The 27213-nt window shown below is 41.0% G+C and overlaps 2 protein-coding genes across 3 annotated transcripts; one reads left to right on the top strand and one right to left on the bottom strand.

Annotated features, from left to right (window-relative positions):
- Window positions 1-605: 605 nt before the first annotated feature.
- LOC307018756 (WW domain-containing adapter protein with coiled-coil-like) lies at window positions 606-17946 on the top strand. Of its 2 annotated transcripts, none has more exons than XM_079649163.1 (13): window positions 606-936; window positions 1384-1417; window positions 2031-2220; window positions 3726-3817; window positions 6443-6558; window positions 8255-8352; window positions 9052-9336; window positions 10625-10741; window positions 13735-13883; window positions 14021-14112; window positions 14643-14832; window positions 15987-16114; window positions 16204-17946. In XM_079649163.1, exons 1-13 carry the CDS (start codon window positions 896-898, stop codon window positions 16271-16273), a joined length of 1602 nt encoding a protein of 533 aa, XP_079505289.1. In that variant the 5' UTR covers window positions 606-895; the 3' UTR covers window positions 16274-17946. The 2 variants fall into 2 exon arrangements, with proteins under 2 accessions (XP_079505289.1, XP_079505288.1); XM_079649162.1 differs by having other exon boundaries at window positions 14640-14832.
- Window positions 17947-22734: 4788 nt separating this feature from the next.
- LOC307020534 (nuclear factor 7, ovary-like) lies at window positions 22735-25190 on the bottom strand. Its single transcript, XM_079651954.1, is given in 2 exon segments — window positions 22735-24187; window positions 24190-25190. Coding segments are annotated over 2 exon segments (1389 nt in total). The 5' UTR covers window positions 24941-25190; the 3' UTR covers window positions 22735-23549.
- Between the last annotated feature and the right edge of the window lie 2023 nt (window positions 25191-27213).

The raw sequence follows: 27213 nt of genomic DNA, 5'->3' as shown, positions 1-27213 counted from the left end.
GCTGCGTCACGTTAGCCAGAGACAGCTAGGCTAATACCGGAAATGGAGTTACTTACTTCAAAACAAGAGCGTAAACTTTAAATGGTCAAAGCAATAAATACGTAAGAAAGAACCGAAAGAACATGGTAAATGTATGGTTAACGAGGTCGATTTTCTTTGACAAGAATGATAACAGAGTTTCGTTTTCAATGTATCAACAAAAACATTAAAAATATATACATATGTTCTGGTAGCCAATTCTGTTTGATAAAAAAACATGACATTATTTCTCAATGGGATGTACAGTTTTACTTATTATTATATGTTTGTGTACACACTGTACGTCCCATTGAGAAAATGTTCTGTCATAAGTACACTAGGAATATACATAACTTGTGTTCTGCACTATGGTTCTGCACTGTTTCAGCCGTCATTGTTTACACTTTATTGATACCATTAATATGTTGGGTTGTTTTGCTTTTAAATGCGGAATTGAATGACACTTGAAGAAGTTAACAATGTATTCTTCATCTCTCTCTTTTTTCTTTCCTTAAATAGCATATTTGCCAGTTCTTTTATTTTGAAATATAGAAGCGGAACTTCTTTTTCTCTAGCTAAACATTACCGAGGAGTCTGTCTTCTCCGTTTCCTCCTGACTCTGCTGCTTTTCGCTGAACTACATCGGCCGAACTAAGCGTATACCGTAACTATATGCCAGACGATGCACTGAGGGTGGTTTGTGATAAAGACCACCCACTATGCAGTGCTTGTGCCCGATGCACAGCTTGTAGGTATCTGTTTGGTAGGTTATAGAAAATCCAGATATCAGGAAGCTGAAGAAAAGAGAACTGTGAGAGCAGACATACAGGAGGCCACGGTTCCCCCTCTCACACACACACACATCACCACGGCCTTGATGGTGATGTATGCAAGGAAACCAGCAAGAGTCAGCGATGGGTAATTTAAGCACACACTGTAACATAGTTAAAGTTAGTCCTTTGGTTTACCATATATTTCATTTGTTAGCCGGTTATTTATCTTTGGCTGTAGCCTTTAGCTTTCAGTGCTACAAGCTAACAGTTTATGCAATTAGCTTTGGATTCCGGTTATTTCCTAAAGCTTATCGTAAACGTAATGTTAGCTAACTAACATGATACAGATACACTTCTCGTATATAGTCTACATTATGTATAATACATTAAAAAAATGATCGGTTACATTCCGCTATTGACAAAAAAAACTGTTGTTTCCAAGGTAGCGAATCAAGCTAACTTTGCTAACGGCTATCAATAGCCGGTAGCTGACGTTTAATATGTTCCACAAAGTGTGTTGCTAATTGAGAAAACGAACTACACCGTTAAAATGCTAACATTTTAAACATTTTTGTTCTCCGTGTTTTCCCAGGTGCAACGACAGAAGGGATTCACAATCCTATCAGGTATGACATATGACATCTGTTAACAGTCAACTGTCATCAGTTTCCTCTAACATGACTAATTAAAGTGCAGTATTCCCATTAAAGTAAATTAATATCCATGTAGTTATGTGGTGAATGCATCAACCCTGATCGAACTCAACATACATTTTCACGTATAAAGCATGAGTTGGGTCTCAATTACCACTCCAGTTAAACTCCCAATTATAATGTAACTTAATAATACCTTTGAACAAAATAAACCACTTAAGATTGTATTTACATTCATATACATGGCTCTTACAAAACGCTCCATAGGAAGTCCTGCTGTGGTAGTTTGTGTAATGTTTTTGTAAAGCTTAGGAGAGTTTTTTCTCTCTCTCTAAATTGTGTTGATATGGCATCAGGCTTGTCCAGTTAGGACACATGTTGACACCATAGTATTCCTTGAACATACCTTCCTAATACTGGCTTCCTGTAGCGTTAAATAAATGCTCGAAGGCAGAGAACATCTCCTGTAGACTAAAATTGTAATATTTATTAGAGACGTGGATTTCACACATTAGAAATGTATTTAACAATCTGATGACACATCCATATCCCAACAAGCCTTTCTCTCATGCTTTATTCAATCCAGACCCATAAATCTCAGCCAAAGAGCCAATCCAGCAGCCTTCACCGCTATGACAAGGTGCGCGATGGCTCATCAGACCCCACGCCCCCTTACAAGATGCTGCGACGCTCTGACGAAAGTCCTGTCAGCAGACATGGAGACGGCGCGGGGCATGGCAAGGCAAAAACCTCTCACACGGTTAGAGGAAAAAATGGTAAGCATGGATTTTTTTATTCTTACACGTGGATATATGTATGATGTATAAAGGTTTCTAGACAAAAAGGAAAGGGGAACAATTTGCTTCAGCTATTGCACGGCAAATAGAATATATCAGATTGTTGTAGGACTTATCTTATTGTAGTTCATTTTATGTAGGGTTTTTTGATGAGTATTAGCTTTTGCTTTGTTCATTTAAACTTTTTTTTAACTTACATTGTGGACTTGTATATGCTCGGATGCACTGAATGTGACATTTTCGGCCAATGTTTTGTTTAAAGAGTACATATTATGCTCAATTGTGTCAAATATGCTGCTGCACCTCTTTTCACCCTCTGTCTGAAACCAGAGCCCAGTCTGCTCTGATTGGTAAACCGCTTAGAGATGCCCCCCCCCCCCCCCCCCCCTTAGCCTATCACGCACAATGTGTTTGAGCGCTAGCCAATAGAAGCACAAGTGTGATGTGAGGTAAACAAAGGACTCCAAATTAGGCTTTTCAGGCAGGGTAGAGAAACTCCCCCTGGCACGAAATATGATATTTTAGCCTTAGCAGACCATTTACATGCTCAAAGATCTATATAATTCACTACAGGAGAGGAGAAACTCTAACACATAATGGGTCTTCTTTAAAAAAAGCAATTTGCTAAATGTGTTTTTTAAAATGTTGATATCTTCTTGCCTTCTTTTCGAGGGAAATTAAGACTTTCTTACATTTTAAAGGGGACCTATCATGCAAAATGCACTTTTTGATGTGTTTTATACATAAATATGTGTCCCTGGTGTGTCAGGGAACTCACGCAGCGTCAGGAAATAAAACCCTCTCTCCTGTCCTCCGTACCCAAATCTCTAAAAACTGGGTTACAATGGAGCTGATCTAGATTTGTGTCCGATATGACGTAATATTGGAAATGTGGACCCACGGCCCTATCAGAAACGTTGCTATCAGAAACAATGCCTGACTGTTTTGGACGTAATATGGTCGGTGCATGTTTACATTAGCATCGCTAACACTCAGAGCTAACCTGGACTGCACAGAGCTTGTGTGAAGAAGCAGGAAATAAAAAGGAACTCACCTTGTGGTATAACCGGCAAGAGAGAAAGCCTTTGAGCTCCATACTGTTTCAGAAATAATCCATGATATGGGGTTTCATCACCGTAGTATTTAGTTTAGACTTTTTATTTTTTAAAGCTTTATACCCAAAATCAGCACTTTTGAAACAGGAAGTGAAATAATGGGTGATCTGTTTGGTATTTTGAGCAAAACACTTCATAGACATGTTTTTTATATATTTTTATATATTCGAGATCTATGCTATTGCCTAAAAATAGCATGATAGGTGCACTTTAAGATTAGTTAACCATCAGATCACAATACAGCTATCACTGCTCAATGTGAACACTGCAAACACAACCTTACAAAGCGTTTCACTCAGCTGCACTAAGTCTCAGTCCTCTGCAGAACACTGTGTGTTTTCTGTGACTTGATGAATGTCTCTGTTGCAGGGACCAGCGGCTCTCCTCAGGAGAACTCTCACAACAACAGCTCCCACCATGCCTCCGACTCGCATGCGACTCAGAGCAAGCCTGCAGACAGGGTAAGACGTTGTCCGCTGTTATCTGATGATATGCCCTCAGCATTTCCTGTAGAAATAACTGTCACGCCACTGGGAAACATGGTATGCAGGACATTATATAGAGGCATCTTTCTGTGCAGACAGTTCTCTCTCCAAAACAATGCATGATTATAACTTTTTATTCATGTTACAGGCTTGTCTTTAAGACATTTAGGAAATCTCATCATACATCTCACTTCGTCATTGTTTTTTACTGATCAGTAAGACCGGATACTAAATATTTGACGTTTCCTAGGACAGAGATAAGATGATGTAGGATTTATTTTGCAGATAGCAATAAAAATGTAGGTGACAAGGATAATCATGAATATTATTTAAAAAGCTCACTATCATGCTGGATAAGTGAAGAAAGAGCCTTAATCTCGAAAAAATGCATAGTAGGAGTAATCATGTAAGAACAGACTCACAATATTGATTTAGTTTTGAATTACTTTTATTTATGTAGGTGGACTATTCTTTGGGGTCATTAAAATAGGTCAAGTCTTTGTTTTTCACTACAAACGCTGTTCACTTAAAAAGATGAATCCTATCTGTGATGCAAAAACTATTTGATTCTTAAATACAATTAGATTCAAGTGCCATTTTAGGAATCATATAAAGAAGCATAGTTTGATGATTAACGGGATAATATCGCAAACCAGTTAGACAGGGATAATGTGACATAGAATCTTCATGCTGTTCGATGGCTAGTCTGCAAAACCAATAGTTGTGTTCACTGTTATTTGTTGTCATTTTGAAGTAGACAGGAGGGAGTGGTGCATATGTATACACAGCATGACTTCTACAACTAAGTGACACATGTGTTGCAAAAAGGCTAGCTTTTCTTCATGTGTTCACCTTTATGCTTCAGTCATGAGATAGACAGATGAGACGAAAGGAAATCCACACAGGAAGAGACAGAGGTGCTTTTCAGCTTAGATTTAGCAAGACTAAGTTATTATAGATTACGTTTTGCTAATATATGCACACTGATAATTATGCCTTTCTGTGCTGAGATTTCCAGGCCCAGAACATACATTATTTCTTAATTATTGTTTATTTTCTGCAAATTATAGCATTTTAAAGCCTTTTGTTGTTGCAGTAGTAAGTGTCAAATGACATCCTGTAATACCATTACCGCTATAATCTAGAGTAATTGTGCATTTTTATCTTAGTTTAGGTCAGCTAACCCCTTTTTGTTTTTTTAAATAATGTATTGTTGTGGCCTCTACAAAAATTAGTCTGTTTTGAATTTGATGCAATTTAAATGGTAACAACAGGATGATGCTAAGTATATTCTCTCCCTTGAATTGTCACCATGACCGGAACTGTTTGCGTAAACATGATCATGGTTATTTATATTACTAGCTGCCATCCATACTTAAAAGCTAATCGATATTGAGGGTGAAAAGCAAGAGATGCCTGCCAGAGTACATGGATGATTACTTATTTTTGTAAACAGAAACTTGGGAGTCTTTACAGTCAGATGAACAGTCATACGCAAGGACAGTTTTTCCCCCGTTCGGTTGTAATCTTTTTTTTTTTTTTGTTAAATGCTACTATCTTTAGGGGAGCATAGTTTTCCTATCAGTGTTGTTGCTAAAGGCCATTAGCTTCCTTGTATTATGATTTACAGTGTTTCCCCTAGGTTTACTGTCTTGGCAGGGTGCTTTGTTTTGAATTTTGAAATGTTTTTATCCTCTGGAGCAGAGAGAGGAGCTCTGGATTATTGTTATTGATATCGTACAGTAACAAAGTACTTGTACATTAAAAAGCAATAAAGTACAGTGTTACACTGTACTTTATTAATTTTATTCAAACTGTATTCCCTTCTTATCATGTAGCCTACACTTCTTCCTTTCATTGATACATTTAAATCACCTAACTACAGCATATAACATACCTGCTGCAACCCTGAGCTGCTGCTGCTGCTGCTTCTCTCTGCCTCATCCTCTATTGCTGGAGGCAGCTCCACCTCATCTGATCTCTGATATGAGAGCAATCGTGTTAGGATCATATTGAGCTATTGGTGTGAGTCTAACATTAAACAAGCAGTCTGCTTGTCATACATTGCTGACGATACATTTTAAGAGGCAATTTGTTGAGTCACTGCCGCTAAATGCCGGTAGCATCAAGCTAGCAAATCCTGCATTAGCCTCACATCAACAGGTGTAGACAGAACATCCAATTATCCTGAGCGAAATTAGCCCCGCCCGTCAGAAACAGAGCGGAGGGAGAATGTGAATACGCAAAGCAGTGGACACTGAAACATGCATACATTGGATAAATAACATAGGCGTTTAGTTTATTTAATAAAAGAGCACATGTTCAATGTGAAAAGTGACCGTAGATAGATTACTTCAGTTGCAATTTGGTGCTATATATATTTATATATTTTTTATTTAAAAAAACAACTCGAATTTCAAATGGGGCGCGGGGCTCCGTTGGCAGGGCGCAGCGCCCCGCCAAGACAATGGTAGGGGAAACACTGGATTATATACGTCTTGGAAATGTCATTATTTATTTACTACTTTAAGGAGGTTTTCTGTAGTGCTCTTTAACTTGTCACAATAACCCCTATTAACGTCTCATGTGTTGTGTTCTCAGCACCAGGAGCCGTCAGATGACTGGACAGAACACATCAGCTCCTCTGGGAAGAAGTACTACTACAACTGTAGAACTGAGGTCTCCCAGTGGGAGAAGCCCAAGGACCTGCTGGAGAGGCAAGTCCTTTTTAAATTGAAATGTTACAATGCGTACTTTTTTTTTTTTTTAAACATCAATCAATCGGCTCATTTATAAACAACCCACATTGACCAAAGTACACAAATACATAGGCATAGACACTATCAGCCACATAAGGAGTCAAACGCTAGAGAATAAAAGTATGTTTTAAAGCAGTCAATGGAGGGGGCTAATCTGATAGGGAGAGGGATGCTGTTCCACTGTCAGGGCTGCAATAGAAAACGCATGGTTGACCCTGAGTTTACGTTTGGAGTGTGGGACATCCAGGAGCTCCAGGTTAGCCCACCTGAGGGGCCTGGAGCTAGAAAACAGGATTGGGAGGTCTGCAACATGGGAGGGTTCCTGCCCATTTAGGGCTTTATACCCAAATAGGACTAGTTTGAAATCAATTCTGAAGCGCACTGGCAGCCAGTGGAGAGAGAGGACAGAATGGGGGTTGTATGGTCCCTCTTCCGGGTACCTGTGAGGAGCCTGGCTGCGGGGTTCTGGACCAGTTGAAGGCGGGACAGGGATGACTGACAGGTCCCAGTATATAGGGAGTTGCAGTAGTCAAGACGGACGACATAAAGGCGTGGGTGACTTTCTCAAGATCATTGACATGAATTGCTAATCAAGAATCTCATTCTAAGGCCAAGTCATGCAGCGTTAGGCAGGTTACTTTCGAAATGTAATGGGTTATAAATTGCTAGCGAAACTTAAAATGGAGTAAGTCATTTAGCTGTAGGCTGACTTGGAAATAGCAACTGGATATTTCCATTGTAGAAAATAAGATCTGTGGCAAATACGTTTATGATTCCACATATTTACGGCACTTTTATAATAGTTGAAGCGTAAATGCAATCGGTGGAGTAACAGGCTAATATTAAGGCTATAAACAAGCTACATAATGGTCACATGACTATGCGTCAACACACTGTAAGCTAAAGGCAGCTAATCTTCGGCTTGATGACGTTTAGTAGTCTTATTTAGTCACTTGTTTGCAACTGCCATTTTTCAAGATGTGTGAAAGCTTCAAATGTTCACAGGTGTGGTGTTTACGGAGGCATTTTATGTCGTTATACAAACTTGAAATATCGTAAGCTTGTATTACCCACAGACTTTATTTTGGGAATCTAGCTAAAACGTGTCCAAAAAGTAGCTTTTAAATAGGAGCCCAGAAGTGCTAAAATGCGAACCCATTTTCAGGCTAAGCACTCATTCCTGCACTACTCTATAAAGCTGAACTAGTAAAACAGTACTGTCTACTTTTAGGAAATATTCTTCACTATATCTTGAGTTTTAGATATCATAATGCACAGCCAACAAAACAAATCACACGCATATAGATCACCTACTTCAAACTTTGAAATAAGTAAAGGAAAAATGGAACTCCCTCCTGATGGGTAATATAACTAAAAACTGCCCTGGGTATTATTGGCAATTATTTTACATAAGTCCCTAAACAACTCTTATTTTAGGTTGTATTAAACTTTCAAGCTTTTAATAAGAAATCACCCACATTTAAGTACATATTTTCCTGATGAACTTTACTGGATAAGATGCTTTCTTTACTACGTCATTAGTGACTCCCTCACAGATCACGCAGCACACAGGTCTTCTCAGGATATCATTAGCTTAGGGTTCAGAGTCTAACTGCAGCCTGCAAATTGTCACTTTCTGCTTAATCTGCTTCAGGGAACAACGGCAGAAAGACCCAGTCAAGATGCCGGCAAACAGTTTCCCCCGGGACATGGACTACAGACAAGAGGCCTTGCAGGACAAAGCCTCAACAAGTAAGTTAAACAGATTCATAAAACAAAGCTATTTGTTTTTTTCATCATCATCATCATCATCATCATCATCATCATCATCATCATCATCATCATCATCCTCATTGTATGTAGTTCAGAGTTTGCTTTAGAAACCCTGTTGCTGGTCCACATCCTGAAATATTTCAATGTCTTCTGACAAAATGAAGAATATTTGAACTATCACTTTATAAATATCCGAAATATGCATTTATTGAACTTTAATAAGTTTATAGGCAAAATAGGGATGTTTATTATATTCATATTGAATTAATATCATGATATGAGATTTTTCATGTTTGATTTTTTTATATTGTAAAAGTGTTGTCTTTTACATTTTTCTGAAAATAATGACAATTTTTGTATTTGTTTCTGTTGTCTTGAACCACTGAGTCGGTGATCATCTAAAAATAAAAAATCTCATAGTGGAAATAATTATGACGCTTTACGAAATTGGGTTTTGTGACAGTTTCCCCATTTAAAAAAAAAAAAAAAAAGTGTATAATAGAAAGTGTGTGTACACACACATAACAATAGTTACAATAAATGTACAATAAAAAGGTGAAATAAAAGAGACTTATTCATAATATCTTAATTTTTTTTCATTTACTTCTCTGGTCCGCACATCGTCTCGGTTTACCTCGTCAAATCTCGTGTTAAGTATTCCTCCGCTCTCCCTCACAGAGGCCACATCAGGGGACCAGTCCACAGCGTCCAACTCCGGCCATTCCTCCTCTTCCTCTTCTTCTCAGAGCCTGAACTCTGCTCCTGGTGCTTTAGGCTCCACCCCCTCCGCCATGTCCTCCTCCACCTCCTCTTCCTCCTCCTCGGGCCAGGCGCCTCCGTCTGTCCAGTCCCCCTCCCCGGCGCTGCTGCAGGACCCCGCCCTCCTCCACCAGCTGCTGCCCGCGCTGCAGGCCACTCTGCAGATGAACAACGGCAACATGGACATGGCCAAACTCAACGAGGGTGAGGCGCAACAGAAACACAACACGTCACTTTCACATGCCTGTCTTCCAGAGGGTGAAATGTTCCCCTTGATCTGCACTGGACCATATTTAAGACTTGTTTTGATTGTATTTGGAAAAGTTGAGGTTGTATTATATTAGAATACCAGCCTGTTCACAACAGTTAAACACCTGCGCCTACACAGGCTGTTTTTTTTATTTAGTCTTACGTTAGCCCAGCCTATCCTAAGAGCACACACACTCAGAGAAATTCCCCTTTGCCTTGTCTATAAAATGATTAAAAGAATATATACATGGTTGATACATTTAGCAACCTTTCATCAATTGTTGTGGCCACTGGGTGGCTACATTGTTTAGGATTTAAATCTACCGTGTTAGAAAAGTTGCTCCTCCTAACAAATGTCAGATTTAAAAAAAATAAAAAAAAATCTGAGAATTGTCCCGTTAAAGTTAAGACTATCTCCTGGTAAAGATAACATTTATTCACACAGCGTCCAAGCACTAAATAAAGCTCTAAAGGTGAAACATTTTAGGAGGAGGATATTTAAGAGGCTTAAGAGTTTCCAAAGCATATGAGAAAATGGTGAAAAGACAAAAAAGGTAGGAGAGATATTCTCTGATCCCAGCGTCTTGGTGCTTTAAAACCAGGTTTTCTTGCTGCCATTACCCTTTCCCTGGTTTACGGAAGGATAATGCATAAGTTCCCCAAATGCACAGGTAACTGTTTTGCTGCCAAGACGGGAATCTTTAAGGGAGGTTAAAGAGGCCTTATTATGCTTTTGGGGGTTTTCCCTTTCCTTTAATGTGTTCTAGTTTGTGTGAGTGGTCTGGAAAGGCTAAACACCCAAAGTTCCCTCCAGAGGGAGTTTCTCAATGCTAACTGCTGGGGAAGATATTGTTATGTCTGATTTGTAGAGAGGTAATACCTAAAGGGTGAGAACTACTTTTTGAGGAAACGGTGTGGAAAAAAATCAAAGCATGTCTTATTATCGAGCCACTATGGTGCAGACAAATGACACCTGACAATATACAGCTTTTGAGAAAGTTAAGAGGCCACCATGGCATTACCAGATCTCTCTGGTTTTTACTATTTATCGGTATGGGTTTGAGTAAAATGAAAATGTGTTTTACTTTATTCTATAAACATCATCAACAATCATATGCTGAAAAATAATCAGGAACTACTTTTTTCTGATTACTGTGCGTGTTTTTACACATACCTGTTGCACGTCCTAGCTCGCTCACCTTTGTGTGTGGTTGTGTGTGTGTCCACTCTTTCCTCCCTCCAGTCTTGGCAGCTGCCGTTACCCAAGCTTCCTTGCGGTCTGTGCTTCATAAGCTCCTCACTGCTGGACCGGCTTTCAACATCACTGCTCTGCTGTCTGCCGCTCAGCACTCCAACCAAGGTATGCTTTTCCACCCATACTTATGTCCTTATTTAATATTGTACTTTTTGAAGTGACCCTGTCCGTTTTTCTTTAAGAAACAATTTGTTTTTGACCTTCAGTTAATTCAATTCTGCATTTCTTTAATGCAAGGTAACAGCGTGGATCGTTTAAGGGATGTTCAGATTGATTAATAGCTGTCTAAAAAACATGTCCTCTAATATATTTGCATGAACCGCCTGGAGAGCAATGCAACAAGTGTGGCAGTAACATTTGACAGAGGCATTTTTGTATTATCCTATTGGTGCGCACATTTCCTTTAAAAATAAATGAAATCTAATCATGGTGTACTCATATAGATGGAGTTCTGTACTCAACTGAAATAAGTATTTTAATGAAGTCTGTATAAAGATATTTTGCAGCCATATCTCTCAGCACCACAATACTTGATCCAGAATAACATTTTACATTTTTAAATATTGGGCTTTCTGTGATTTTGATATTGCATTAGCCCTTAGAGTGGTTCACGAATGAGACCTGGAGTTCGCATTTCACCACTTTTGGTTCCCTTTTCTTGAGTTAACAGTTTTATTTTTGGTTTGATGCCTGAAATAAGATAAAAACTTAGACATCAAATACGTCAGTAATTACCCCACTGGTGATTGTCCGATGCTTCTATGTGTCATTAAAAACGACGCATGCTCAAAGGGGCCGAATAAACTACAAAACATCTTCAGGTCGACACGAGTCCGCCATGCAACCATGATGTAGTTTGTTTATAGCATGACATTTATTTTTGCAAATTGCATTTACACTTAAAAAAATCACAAAGTGGTGATACTATATTGGATATCCTGCTAAACAAAACGTGTTAAGTATCATGAATGTGAGAGAGACAGCTTATTTTCTGCAAAATACAAAATTCAATAGGAAAATCGCTTTGCTTTTTGTCAAGGGATCTGTTGTGATTAGGGGTGCAACAACTAATCGACTTACCGTAATATTTGGACTATAAGCCGCGCCTTTTTTCCCATTTTTCGACGCTGCGGCTTATATAACGGTGCGGCTAATCTATGGATTTTTACAGCTAACGGCCACTAGGGGACCTCCTAAATCTATGGATTTTACAGGTTACAGTCCACCACCTTTAACTCTATGGGCTCTATGGCCGGTCCGCGCCCCCCACCTTTAAGCGGCGGGCTCCAGCAGGAAAAGCTGGAGGCCGGAAAAGAGTGAGACAGGTAGCGCACAAAAGTAAAAGTGGAACCGAGAGTGGTACGAGAGACAGAACGAGAGCAAGACAGTTTGTCCCCGTACCACTGGTTGAAAACCACTGCTGTAGATCACTGCCGGTACGTGCGCTGGGAGCGCACCGTTTAAGTTTGAAAGTTGAAAAGTTTGTGTGTCTGAAATGCTATGTGATACAGTACAGTTTACACAGCACAGTACATGTTCTGTAGCTACTATTGCACTAAATGGTAACACTTGAATACGTTATGCAAATATGCAACTTGTTTGTTGAAATGTTAATAAATTGGAGCTTCCTCAAACAGCCATCTCTTTCCCGACAATCCCCTCTGTGCACAAACCCTTACATATGGTAATTAAACATTAAAACACCTGCGGCTTATAGTCCAGTGCGGCTTATATATGTACACATCATTCAATTTAGCTGCTGCGGCTTATATTCAGGTGCGCCTTATAGTCCAAAAATTACGGTAATCGATTCAAATCGATTACCAAATTAGTTGCCAACTAATTCAGTCGTTGATTCGTTGGTGACGTCATCACGTGTGTTTTACGCGCCATTAAGCTCCAACGTTATTGGTCTTTTTATCGGTACTGGAGACATTTCAAAAATATGTCATGTATTATTGCTACAAAAACATTATATCGCAGTCTTAGTGTCACCAACTAGTTTCTAATATGCAAAAGACAAACAAATGCGTCTATGATGTATTTTCGATCAGACGAGATCTCTCTCCCCCGTCTGTGTGTGAGGGGGCGGGGCAGTTTACACACACGCGGCTGCTACATGCAGCAACACACTGAGGAGATGGCGGAGAGAAGCGCTCCGAGGTGTGGTTAAACTTTACCCGTGTCGATGTGGACAATGCTCGTTACCAAAAGTGCAATAAGAGTTTAGCATGTAAGGGCGGTAACACAAGCAATTTGTCAAAACATTTAGCAAAAGTGCACCACATTCAGACGGAGGAATGCACCGGGTTCAACTGTCTTTCTAGTAGCTCTGTAGCCCCATCCACGAGTAACGTTTCCACGTCAGGTGCTATGTATGCTAGCAGCAACACACGGAGTTAACTCCATTATACAAAGAGTTATTTATTTAGTTAAAGTTTCAGCTATTCTGTTTACACTTCTTTCTTCAGATTATTTAATACGATTTGTTAAAACATTGTTGTTTCTTTTGATGTGAAATATTATTTATTTAATTTAAATAAAAAGCAGTGTTAATTTAGTTCAAAATGTGTTTAGTTAATTTAATAATATATGTATTTTTGAATCAAGTATTCATCTTTATTGTCTTCATTGTTAGTTTCCACATGCCTAAAACAACCTCAAGCTAAATCTAAAAGTTGACGGCTAAATAAGAGCGTTTGAGAAATTGTGCAAGACATACAGTAATAGTCCAAATAGTCGATTAATCGTTTCATTAATCGATAGATTAATCGATTATCAAATTAGTCGTTTGTTGCAGCCCTAGTTGTGATGCTAATTTTTATCAGTATTGTGCATACAGCAATTTGAATATTGCACTAGTCCACATTGCGCTTTTGATAACGTTTCAATACATTGTGCAGCCCTACTTGTATGACTAGCCTTTTTAATGAGCTAGTTGTATTTTGCTGCTAAATCAATTCTTCATGTGTATAATAGTTCACTTCTTGCAAGGAATGGACTGCAGGCTTTGGGTTGATACTGTACAATGCCAGGGTTGATGCATGGTCACAGCTGATGAGTGTTTGTGAGTAATGAGAGAGCCTTCCCTCCTTCAGCCCAGCACTCCAGTCAGTCCCCGGTCTCCCTGACGTCGGACGCCTCATCACCGCGGCCGTACGTCTCACCACGGAACGGCACGCCGCAGAGCTCCCAGAAACCCCCCCTGGGCATGCACCCTGGCGGCGTCACATCTTCACAAACAAGGGTGAGTCGCAGGACCTAAAGTAGACGAGTAGTACTTCCCCTTGCTCATGACTCAAGCCCACTTTCTTCCTTGACAAAACACCCTTTTGTTTTCACTCCCATTTCTTCATCTCTTGCCGTCTCTTGTCCCCTCCACAGGGCAGCATGTCTTCAGCGAAACAAGGACCAGTCCCTGTGCCTCAGACTGCAGAGAAGCGTCCCGAGGACCCCAGAATTATCCAGCAGAGAAGGTAGGAATCACTTCAAGACGCCATTTTTATTTTGTGCTAAAAAATTGCCTGGAGGTAAGCTCAACGCTTAAAACAACCAGAAGAAAGTAAACTAAAAGAACGACTGAATTCCAAAAACATATTTTACAGACCTCAACAGCAACATCAACAGTTTTCAAAGGGACTATTTGTTTAGTCCTTTAGAAAATTCTAGTTTCCAAAGGTGTTTTATTTTCTGGAAAGACGTAGTTACTTATAGTCCAGTATTGAGGCATACCATTACATGATCATTCGGTAGTTCTTTTGTCCAGCAGTATTTTATCATACTTGCCAAGCAATTATTCATCTCACTTGAATTTCTCATGGCAGTTAAAGTGGTAAATACAACGTTGAGGATGTTTATTCACACAAATGTAATAACGAAGCAGTGTTTGAGTTATTCTAAGGTTATATTACGGAGAAGTAAATGCTACGCATGGATAAATTAAAGTTTACACAATCCAAAGCGAAAATGCATCTGAACCCCCCCACTCGTTGTCTCGCCCCAGCAGCCAGGAACTCCTGTGCTCTGGATCAAACGCACCCGGCGCTGCCTTGCCCCACGCCCCCCCCGGCAGCAGCAGCAGCAGCCAGACCCAGCCCGACAACCCCGGTACCTTCACCCCCAGCCTGGCAACTCATTTTGACGAGAGCCTCATCAGACATATCCAAGGATGGCCTTCAGAGAACACTGAGAAACAGGTACTGCCCCAAGTACAAAAAAACTGCATGGTCCTTTTGAATCCTTGAAAGTTTGTGATTTTGACGTGAGGGGAACTCAGGGTTTTGAAACGTTTTGGGGGGAAAAAAACAAATACAGTATACCTGGGTTATTGAACGTTTATTTAATATATGTTATTTAATACAAATTAAAAAATAAACTTTTGATATATATTTTTCTATCTTTGTCTCTGAGCTTGCCGGTTCTCCCGATGCAATTAATCAGTTTTGTAACAATAATTAACTTGGATGTGAAATATTTTCAAATAAATGTTAAACATTTTCACTGTTGTGACAAAACTGCAGTAATCTGACAGCACTCTTAAATTCAATTCCTACTACTACAATAACCGTAAAAACACCTATTTAAAGTTAATAACAAAAATAGGACTAGACATTTAAAGCGGCATTCTGAAACTATTTTGGAATAATTTGTTTCAGTCCTAAAGGAAAAATTATGAAAAGGAATCAAATCTAGCAGGTGTGAAAGAAACACGTAGATACCCCAGTATTATAAGGCCCTATTGGGTCTTATTTTTGAGAAGTTCTTAACATTTCTGTAATTGGATTATGTTTTATTTCATTACCTGTAATCTGTACATAGATATAATGAACATGTTAGTGTTGCAAACTCTCAGTAATGTTATTAATGCTAATGACTTATGCCAGTAGTGTAACCACCTGTTGCTAATAATAAGTTGTGCTGAATATCAGTCATTGTGTTCAGCAGGTTAATTGCAAGCAAACGTTTTGATAATGTTATGTTATTTGCAAGTCTTATAATGCACATGTTTATGGATGCCCCACTCACTAGACCTGGCAGACAGCACATGACATGTTATTTAACTGACGCTTTTATCCAAAGCGACTTGCATACACTTCAATACTGAAGCCATGACTATGGGAGCATTTTTTGGAGTTAGGTATCTTGTCCAAGGTAACTCCGATGTGCTGAATGCAGAGGGAGGGGTCAAACCACTGATCCTCTGATTGGTAGATCAGTGTAATACCCCTTGAGCCAATGGCCCGATGTTTCTGTATTTCAATCACATTTTTTAAAAACCAATGCATGCCTCGAATGTCCTTTGTGCCACCAGTATGCAACATTGACAATACGCTTCATCCCTCTCCTTCAGGCGGCTCGGTTGCGCGAGGACATCCACAACATGGGCAGCTTGTACATGTCTGAGATCTGCACGGAGATGAAAAACCTGCGCTCCTTGGTCAGAGTGTGTGAAATTCAGGCCACACTGAGGGAACAGAGGTGAGGTCAATGTGACATTAGCATCCACATTAGCTAAAGTAAACATTCATATCATTACATTGATTTACTTATTTCCTCCTCAACTACAGAATCCTGTTTCTGAGGCAGCAGAGCAAAGAGCTGGACAAGCTGAAGAACCAGAACTCGTACATGGTGTGAGGACCTTACATGAGGAGAAAGAACCGTGATGGATGGATTGAAATAATGATCGGAACAGACACGGACAGCAAGCTGCTGCAGCCTGTTAATTCTCCCTAGCAGAGAAGCTGTTAAAGAACCTCCATCCTGAGCACGTCTTTTTCTTTTTCTTTTCTTTAACAAAAAAATCTTTTTCCATTGTCCACCACATGAATTGCTCTCGCTGAAAGTACCGGTTCGGCGCGTCGGACACTTTAACCGAGTGGACACGGAGGACCTGAGGCTCCTTTTTTTTCTTTTTTTTCTTTTCAAAAACAGCACCTTTCGGGACCGTGAACCTTGGATTGTGTGTATTGTATCGGGTTAACTTGTTTTCTGGTGTGTTTTTGATGTGTAGTGGTCAGGAAAAGATTACATTCTTTGGAAAATGAACTAAAAAACCATCTCATAATAATCAGTGTGGCACAGTCCCGGAGGGGTGGGGGGGGTTGATCATGCTCCCTGATCTTCTAGAAATTGCATTGAAATGTATGGATTCAATGGCAGTGATGTTACTAATGTTATTTTTAATTCACTATACTTGTCCGTGATTTTCTTTGCCATACCCAGTGTGTCTTCGAAGCTGGTTGCTTTTACACATCATGAAATTAGCGGAGACCACTTTTGGCCAGATTTTCGAAAATAAATACTTTAAATGTGCTTCAGTTGCTTTGTCCCAGTGGTGCAGATTTAGCTGGGACTCTAAGGCTAGCTTTGTTAAACACACTCCAGATGTTTCAGAGCCATTTTTGAGGAAAAGCCCACATTATTGGACCTAGTTTGGCTGCTAGAACATATTTGTGGTCGTTCGTAGCCCTGCTAGCTAGTTTCTTCTGCTAATTGTCTTTTCTTTTTTTATAATTGTTAGTATTTTCGTTTCTCTCCCAAGTCAAATTGGGAGAATTATTTCATTCCTATTTTGCAGCTTAGCAGGAGATTGTGTAAAAGAATAGTAAAGCGACTGAATTCGCAGTAATGTAAAGCTAAATTATTGTTGCACACAATTGATTACGCCCCTCTAGTCATAATGGTTTATACAAAGGTCGATGGAAAGACGTTTTCTTTTATTTGTTATCATTGTTTGGAGCCCTTTTATCAACAGACTCAAGCAAGACTTTTTTTTTTTTTTAAGGGCTCATTCATCATGAGAGGGTTTACTTTTTTTACGAACATGAACATGAATTTTCAGTCGTACACTTCCACACCCCATAAAGCAACTTCCCCTTTTTTTTCCTCTTTTCCTCGTCCTTGACTAGTTTCCACCAGATCTGATGTGCACACTTTTTTGTTTTGTTTTGGGGGGTGGGGGGGAAGGGATCGGGGCTTTGTATTCCATAAAATATGAGAATAAAATATTATACCACAACTCCTGCTTGACTTTGTACTCACAGTTCAGCTGTTGTAGACTTTAATTACGAGAGTAATGTGTTTTTGGTGAATACATATCTTTATGAATAATGCATTTTGTAATTTTTCTAAATTAAAGTGTGGAATGTCTTATGAGAATAGTAAAGCTGATTGCTTTGGGAAAATGTAAGTAAGATGGGATCAGAATGTTTACCATGCAGTTCCATTGATGGCCACGAGATGGCGAACAATCTTCACATTTGTTTTTTCTTTCTCTGCACTTTCAAATTAAATGAGCTATAACTAAACATGTCGTCATTGAAATTGAGCTAAACCAAAGCAGAACGCTGGATAATATCCGAATGGAGATGACCCATGTCCATATTCTGGGCCAACTCTGAGACAATCATTTAAGTAAGTTTGCATGGAACATTAAATGCCAAGTGCAAGATTTCAGATGTGCTGGAGTTAACTGATTTAAACTTGAACTCAGACCTCACTGCAAAGTTATGTGACACAAGCATGTTTTCTTTTACCCATAATATACTCCTGTAGGTACACACTTGTTGCATTATGATTATAACTATGAAAATGCATATGAACCCGATTTGAAGCATTGCTGAAAAATGCAGAAAAGGAAACATGTCTGGAAAGGTTTTTACAGCTCAAATGAATTAAACTTCAGTCCTGCTTTCCTGAAAACTGAATTTGTAAAACTGTCAGGAATAAAGACCAACAAGCTGAAATGCATTACAAGAACTGATGGAAACTGAATTGTAATGCTATCAAAGCTGGAGGTTGGAATGAATGGTTCAAAAACATGGAAAGAAGAATTGCTTTTTGTTAATATTGGACATAATAGTTGGTAATAAACAAACAATCATTGGCTACCCCTGTCGATATCCGAAATTCTGATTCAGATTCAACTTAATTGTCATTACATAGAACATGAACTATGACGAAATGTAAGTGTAGGCATCTGACCAGAAGTGCAAAATAGCAGTGCAGGAGTTAACATACTAAGAATAATTATAAATAGAATAATTATAAATAGGCTATAACAGATGAATATATACAGTGTAAACGGCGTTGACAGTAAAATATATAAACAGGTGGGTGGTGGGTATGGGCTTGAGTCTATCAGGGAGCAGAGTTCAGTAGGGTAACAGCCCTGGGGAAGAAGCTGACCCTGAACCTGGTCTTGGACTGGAGGCTCCTGAGGCGCCTCCCAGAGGGTAGGAGGACAAACAGATAGTTTGCAGGATGAGAGGTGTCTTTGAAGATGTTGTGCGCCCTCTGCAAACACTCTGTCCCCTGGATGTCCTCGACGGCAGGGAGTGGGACATCGATGATGCTTTGGGCGATTTTCGTCACCCTCTGCAATGCCTTCCTGTTGAGCAAAGTCAAAAGTCAAGGTCAGCTTTATTGTCAAGAATTCTACATGTTGTAAATCCAGAAATATCGAAATATCGTTTCTCGAGGGTCCTACAGTGTGACATATATACATCAAACATCAAACCACAAAAAAAAAAAAAAAAGGGCCTAGATAACCGGGGTATAGTATACAGTTTAAAATGTTAATAATATGTTAAAGTGTTCAGCGGAGATGGCAGAAAAGTGACTGGTGCTGGATGAGGAAGGTTGGTTCTGTGTGTGTGTGTGTGTGTGTGTGTGTGTGTGTGTGTGTGTGTGTGTGTGTGTGTGTGTGTGTGTGAGTGTGTGTGTGTGTGTGTGTGTGCTGGTTAGAGTCCAGGACCATTTGGGGCAGGGGAGAAAGGTCGGAGGCAGGGTGGAGAGTTCAGGGGAGAGATGTCAGAGGGGGGGAGAGAGGGAGGTAGGGAGGGGAGAGAGTTCAGCATCCTGACCGCCTGGTGGAGGAAGCTGTTCCCCAGCCTGACGGTGCCTGAGCTGAGGCTGCGGAACCTTCTTCCTGAAGGCAGGAGGCTGAAGAGGCTGTTGGAGGGGTCACCAACAATGCTGAGTGCTTTGCGGGTGAGGCGGGTGTTGTATATGTCCTGTAGTGAGGGGAGCAAGCATTGTGCAGTTCCCATACCAGGCTGTGATACAGCTTGTCAGGATGCTCTCAATGGTGCAGTGGTAAAAGTTCACCAGAATCTGAGGAGAGAGGGGATCTTTCTTTAGTCTCCTCAGGAAGAAGAGACGCTGGTGAGCCTTCTTTAATATGCTGGTGGTATTGTTGGGCCATGAGAGGTCATCGGATATGTGGACTCCCAGGAACTTGAAGCTAGACACACGCTCCACCGCCGTTCAATTTATGTGGATGGGAGTGTGTGTGTTGCCTTTCGATTTCCTGAAGTCCACAATGAGTTCTTTTGTTTTTGTTGTGTTAAGGGCCAGGTTATTGTCGGCACACCACTTAGTCAGGTGCTGAACCTCCTCCCTGTAGGCCGTCTCATTGTTGTTGTGGATGAGGCCGATCACCGTTGTGTCGTCTGCATACTTGATGATGGTGTTTGAACCATGTAAAGGGGTACAGTCGTGGGTAGGGTTGCAAAGGGGAGGAAAGTTTCCAGAAAGTTTCCATGGAAAGTTAAACTGGGGAATTTTGGAAATATTCGATGCAAAATTAAACAAAAAAAACATTAAATTTCAACAGATTTTTTTTGAATTTTCTTTTTTTTAAATTAGAACAGAAAAAGTTTTAATTATTTTATTGAACAATTATTTGTTTCATTGAAGAACGAAAACAGGAATGTTGAGTTAAATGTTACTCATCCACCCCAACCCCACTCATTAAAAAATGAACAAAAATGCACCCCCCATCCAAAAATCCCCACAAAGTCCTATTCAAAATGTTAAATGAAAAGAGCCCTTCTCCCTCCAAAAAGTCCCATTACAGTTTTTCTCGATTGCTAACACACTAAAATGATACATAAAGCACAATTATTTTAACTGACACTCAAAGAGCAAAACATCGGCTCAAATTTCCAAAACGCTAAACTCGTTTTCAGCTTTTCACACAATTTGCAAATCAACATGGCACTTTTTGCAAACCACTGCACACGTTTCTCCACGTAAGACAAAGGATATACATAACACTGATATTCAAAATGCATCAAACATGGACCAATAATCAAGAAACACGTTCCACCTGACCAAACACCTGATAGCATAATTGTTGGCTCATCAATCAGGATGTTAGCACTATAAAAACACCACAGGTGAGTACTTTCTTACAGCAACAATGGAAGCCAACATGGAAGCAAGAGCAAGAGGAAGAGGAAGAGCTGGGCTGAGAGTGAGAGGAGGAAGAATGAGAGGTAGAGGTAGAGCTGGAGGGAGAGGACGTGGAAAAAGAAGAATACTCTCGTGATATATCAGTGCTTATATCTGTTGTGTGAAACGTATTTACTTCATTACTGTAACTGAATTGTTAGCATGTTGTATACGATAACTGTACAAAAATCCTGCACAATGTACTGTGGTAAACTTACTTGTATGCAACACAGACACTGACCAACCACTATGTATTTGTTGTTTATCTGAAGGACTGAGACACAAAGAGGTGCAGGAGGAAGGCCAAGGATGTTCAATGAGGCACAGGAAGCAGCAGCTACAAACTTGGTTTTGGCAAACAATGCCATCACATTTAGAGAGTTCCGAAGCAGATTAACTATGTGCTGAGATGCATGTTGCACAATGTTATCTTTGAATAAAATGTGATTTTTTTTCAACAACTCATTTGTATTTCTTCATTTACTGTATTTCTGTATACTCAAGCAATCTTTCTCTGCAGAAACCTCTATGTACAGAGCATAGCCCATAACAGATGAACGTGCTTTAGATTATGCTCAGCAGTGTGTAGTTGGGTGGTCAAACAATCTAGTATTATGAATGAAGTGTGTTATATTTGGTGCAAACGTTTGCATTTGGTAAGTGTTTATGTAGTTTTGAGTGCAGTTCTTAATTTAGCAGGAGAAATGAGGTGTTTTGCGCTTTGGGTGTGGGGTTTTGTGAATTGTGTTTAGTGTTCTGAGAAACTGAGCAATTAAAAAAAAAAAGTGTGTTAGCAATCGAGAAAAACTGTAAACATGCAAATCTTCCTTCAAGCAATCCTCCCCTGCATTTTTGCTAAACCCTTTCAGTCAACGGGCTCTTCCTGGGCCTCATCAACATCCAACTCTGAGTCTTGCTCTTCAGTGTCACTGTCCAGCCTTGTTGAGGATAGCTCTGTGTCAGGTTCAAACAGCCTTAGGTTTGCCCGAATGCCAACCAGTTTTTCCACTCTCACATTTGTGAGCCTGTTGCGAACCTTTGTGTGGTCTCAATAGCCATGCAGTAAGCAGTGTGCTATGGCATGGATATTCAAGTGTACTTGAATGGCATCTGTTTGTTTTAGTCAAGATTATGCTAAAAATATACTTTCCCCAACTATGTTTAAGTTCCCTATGAAGAGCCAACCTTCAATTTGGAAAATTCCCAGTTTATTCCCATAAATTCCCGTGGAAAGTTTCTATCTTTGAAAATTCCCGGAATTTTGCAACCCTAGTCATGGGTGAAGATGGAGTAGAGGAGGGGGCTCAGCACGCAGCCTTGTGGGACACTGGTATTTAGGCTGAGGGTCATGGAAGAGAGATTATCCAACCTGACATACTAGGGTCTATTGGTTAGAAAGTCTAAAATCCAATTACAAAGGGGGGCGTGCATGCCCAGGTCGTTGAGTTATGTGATTAGTTTGGAGGGGATGACGGTGTTGAAGGCTGAACTGAAGTCGATGAACAGCAGTCTTGCATAGGGGTTGTTTTTTTCCATTTTCCGTGTTCCTATTAGTCCGGCATGCAAATATCCATTCTAATTTAGCAGCCCCAAAGACATGTTCCTTTTTCAATATAAGTGATGGTAAGCCCTCTTAGTTCTGTGCAAAATTGGATTTCAGAGCCAAAAATAGTTTGAGGGCTCGGATTTATGGATAAGTTTAGGTCTTTTTTAAACTCCTAGTAATATACATAAATCCTCTCTCTTTCAAAACTGTCCCTCTTACATAATTGAACACTTGGCCAAAACCCATTAATGTCTCATATGTCAGTTCAACCATTAAATACATTACTAATAATCCAAATACATCCAACGTTTTTAGCAGTTTATTTAAGTTAGTCGGTAAAACTGTCTGGAAGATTAAATGCAGATGACTGTTCAAAGTGTAGACATATTAAAACAAATTAAATCGATTTACAGGAAGTACTATAATAATAATAATAATAATACATTCGATTTTTAAAGCACCTTTCATTGCTAACAGCAATCCCAAGGTGCTACAGGTGGCATAATAAAAACAAACAAAAAAATACTAAACAAGAATTGTATTCTCGATTTATCTAAACATCAATATTTCAAAGGGCCACATACCTGTATTGACAATAACTGTGATCTTTGAAAAATGCATACAAATATGCACATTATGACATTGTGTAAATAATGCAGTTCCTCATAAATAATTTCCAATATTTTTTTGTCTTCCTCCCAAAGGCCAACATTTTCTATATTGCTATCACAAATTATTTTGGCCATACAAATAATGTAGTGAACATTTCTTTAGGTGACTGCTTATTTATATACTGTTCTCATCCACTTCTTATTTTTACTCTATAGTGGAAGATAATTAGGTCCACGACTCCACATGTAAAAAAACATATTGAGTCCTGATTTTATTCTCCTTTTAACGCAAACTCAGATATCTTCAGATAGCTTCTGTAGTTGGACTTGTAGTTATATTCTTTTTGCTGCTGCGGATATCTTACTGTCAAACGAGATTGATGAAGTTGGCACTAATTTACTGTCATTGAAGATATGTGCTCAATGTGTTTTCACATCAATAGTTGGACACATATTAAATAAAAAAGAAATAAAGAGCTTTTCACTACTATTATCACCGCCTTCAAACTAAAAACTCTCACACTTGTTTGCTCACACAGACCTTCAGTGGTAAAATCTTCAGCGGTACTTTATCCACTGTGCTAATGTATGGAAACAGCCTCTCAGTGAAGGTGTGTTTGAGGGTGTGTAAGAGTGTGTTAGTGTCAGGATCAGAGAAGGTCAGCTTTCCTCTGCTCCAGTCCAGACTCATTCTGATTCTCTTCAGCTTCCTCTGCAAACCCAGATCAGTGGCTGCAGCTGGTAGTGCCCGTGCCGAGTATTCCCCTTTATGGAACCGCATTTCCCATAATCCGGCCTGTGTGGGTCCCTTTCTCTGGAATGACTCCGCTAACACACCTATTGACCAGAATGTATTGTTGCCAACTTCAACGTCCCATGTGTGAGTCCCCGAGTTAAAGCTCTCAGAGCCTTGGACGATGTAATAATCGTCAAACCTCTCCGGATTATCGGGAAGATTCTTCTTCTCCCCTCCTCTCGCATTGGTCATGTCATCAGACACGATGAGTTCTAAATTTGTTGTGTTTGGGTCCAGAATCACCGGCGTGTAGGAGACCATCTCCTTCATCTTGTTCCAGATGTTGAAGGTCAGGTTGCCCAAGTGTTTGGCCTTATCTATGAGAGCTCCCGGGCCCAGCTGTGGTTCCTCCAGTAGGGGTGCTGCCGCTGGATACTTTCCACTATTGCCTTGTAGTTCTGCAGAAAGGACACATCTTCAGCTCTCAGCTCCTTCTCTGTGGTTCGGATTGTGTCTGAAAGAGCGGCTATCTTTACGCCCAGAGCATCCATCTTTACCGTTATCATCTGCATCTTCTGTTCCTCTTCCTGTTTCAAAGCAGCCATCCTGGCTTGCTCTTCTTCTTCTAGAAACTTGTGAAGCTTCTGAAACTGCTCCTTAATTTGAGTCTCAGTTTGTCGGGCTTGGACGTTAATTTGTTCAGCTGTTTTGCTTAACTTTCCTTGAACCCGTTCGAGAACATTTAAATTCTTCTTTAAGGGTTTCAGTGTGGCCCGGAGTTTCTCCCTGTGCTTTGGCGCAGCTTCGTCAACGGGGCTGAATTTGTGGTTGGTGTGTTTCTCCGAGTCCCTGCAGACGAGACAAGTCGGCTGCTGATGGTACAGGCAGAAGAGTTTGAGTTTCTCAGAGTGCACACTACAGAGGATCTCCAATGCTCTCCGGTCTTGCTCCTGTACGAAGGCCTCACACAGGTTCTTCAACACCAGGCTAACAGGTGGGTTCACCATTGAGGATCGTCTCTTACAAACTGGACACTCACACAGTGGTTTCGCCTTCCACCAGATCCTCAGACAGTCTTTACAGAAGCTGTGGGAACATGACAGAACAACCGGAACTCTAAAGATTTCATGACAGACCGGACAGCAGTAATCCTCCTCTGATCTGGAAGCCATTTTGTCCCTGAGTAAAGCTGAACACAGGCTGGATTTTCTCCCTGCCGTGGAAAGCTGACTGAGTTACTTTCACTTTGCAACCTTTAGTGTTTTTCAGTCCCCAACAGGAAATAGGGTATGAGTATTTCCTTCCTTAAGTCCCTCAGAACTTTCTCCTACAAGTCTCTTCGCTCAGGTAATATTGACAGATTTATAATGAAGGTAAATCTTACCAACTGTCTGTCGGTGTGTCCTTGCCCTGAGAAGTCATAAACTTGTTTCCTGGTTTGTCTCACATTATGTTATCGAAGGGGTGGAGCTTTGTGGAGCAACCTATGTGTTGTGTGCTTTGTTTTAGAAATACGGCTGCTAATCGATAAGCCAAAAGCATGTATTACGCCCAGAGGGGTGTGTCTGGAAAAATACAAATTATTATGAATACAAATAAAATAAAACAAGCCTCCCGTGAGTTACTACAAGCTATAAAGTAGATTTTAAAAACGTTTTATAGAATAAAAAGCTCACTGCAGGACGTTGTAGAAATGCGTGTGTGTGCACCACGACAAAGGAGCCTCATTCACTTTACATTGGCGTTGTTTGCGTGGTGCCGACACGTAAATGTAACAAATGTCGTGACTCCACCACGCAATGCGGTGTTAAGGAGTCGTGGTGGAGTCACGCATTCTGGTGAGATCAGGTTGGTCTGGGATGACATTGATATTTGTTCTTTAGTAAGATTATCATATTTTCCTGCTGGCACTGCTCCACATCAGCCTTCTGAAAACAGGTCAATTACACACTCTTGGCAAACTTTCAGAGGAGTCATATTTCTGTGCTAAATAACATACTGTGGTGATTGACATTATTCACCCACGGAACTATGGGTTGGGGTATTGTTCCGCACGGACATTAGTGAGTTGACCGGACTTCCTGTTTCCCCCGGTCTTATCTTCCCGGGCTGAAAGCTGTTTACATGTTGTTCTGATGTTAAATAAAAGTCTAGCTTGTACCTTCGATACCACGCCTCCGACTCCCGTCTCTCGGCACTACATTGGTGACCCCGACATAAGTCTCGTAGAAGGATCCGAGACTGAACCGAGCATGGCAAATAACGCCGTTTTTTTCAAACTGCCGGAGTTTTGGGATACATCTGCGGCTGCATGGTTCGCACAGGCGGAGGCTCAGTTCGCCCTCCGCGGAGTAACTGATGACGCATCACGCTATTTCCACGTCGTTTCGGCACTGGGAAGCTCCACTGCGACCCGGACGGTGGGCTTTATTACATCTCCCCCTGCCCAGGATAAATATGCAGCGTTCAAGGCTTTCCTGCTAAAGACTTTCGAGCTGTCTCGGTCGGAACGGGCCCGACGCCTGCTCGCTATTCATAGCCTGGGAGACAGCAAGCCTTCTGACCACATGGAAATGATGCTCAACCTGCTAGGTACGGAAGAACCCAATTTTTTGTTCATAGAACTGTTTCTTCGGCACATGCCGCCGCATGTTCAGACAGCGCTCGCTAACACGGCTATTACTGAGCCACGCGCTTTAGCCGAAGAAGCTGACCGGTTCTTCCTGGCCACCCAGCGTTTTACCCCTGAGGTGCTGGCCCCGACACGCAGCGGCTCCTTCCCTGGTAGAGGCATGCCACCTAGCAGAAGCTCCAGGGCCGACGTCAGCGACTCCAGCCCTGGCCTGTGTCAGTACCATGCACGCTATGGGGCGAAAGCGAGGATGTGCCGTCCCCCCTGCACCTACAAGGAAACGGGAAACGCCAAGGCCTGCGCTCGGTAGTGGCCGCGAGCGTGGGCACATCCAACTGGCTCCTGTTCATCAGGGACACCCTCTCTGGTCGCAGACTCCTTTGTGACACAGGAGCCCAGCGGAGCGTCCTGCCGGCTACGGTGGAGGACGCCGCCGGTGAGGGCCACGGCCCACCTTTGACGTCCGCTAACGACACCCCTATCCGCACCTATGGCACAAAGACAGTGGACCTGTGTTTCGAGGGTCAGCGGTTTAAGTGGGATTTCATCACGGCTGACATCTCCTTCGCCCTCCTTGGCGCAGACTTCCTGTGCGCTCACGGACTGCTGGTGGACGTCAAGAACAGCCGCCTGGTGGACGCACTGACGTTTGCCTCGTTCGCATGTACCCGCGGCGAGGCGTCATTCAGCGGGCTCTCCAGCTCACTCTCACAGGGTGACAAGTTCCAGCACCTTCTCAGTGAGTTTCCCGACTTGACGCAGCCCACCTTTTCCGCTGCCACTACCAAACACAGGGTAGAGCACCACATTGAC

The sequence above is a fragment of the Notothenia rossii genome, assembly GCF_949606895.1.
Source record: "Notothenia rossii genome assembly, chromosome: 9".
NCBI classification, from domain to species: Eukaryota; Metazoa; Chordata; class Actinopteri; order Perciformes; family Nototheniidae; genus Notothenia; species Notothenia rossii.
The sequence above is the reverse complement of the archived record's forward strand: the minus strand, read 5'-3'. Positions and strand labels throughout refer to the sequence as shown.

Excerpts from the sequence above, each read along its gene's own strand:
- LOC307018756 (XM_079649162.1), top strand. The coding sequence starts at position 896 with ATGGTGATGTATGCAAGGAAACCAGCAAGAGTCAGCGATGG. Across the intron at positions 6,559-8,254 it reads CCCAAGGACCTGCTGGAGAG|GGAACAACGGCAGAAAGACC; the intron begins GCAAGTCCTTTT and ends AATCTGCTTCAG. Across the intron at positions 13,884-14,020 it reads TCACATCTTCACAAACAAGG|GGCAGCATGTCTTCAGCGAA; the intron begins GTGAGTCGCAGG and ends TCCCCTCCACAG.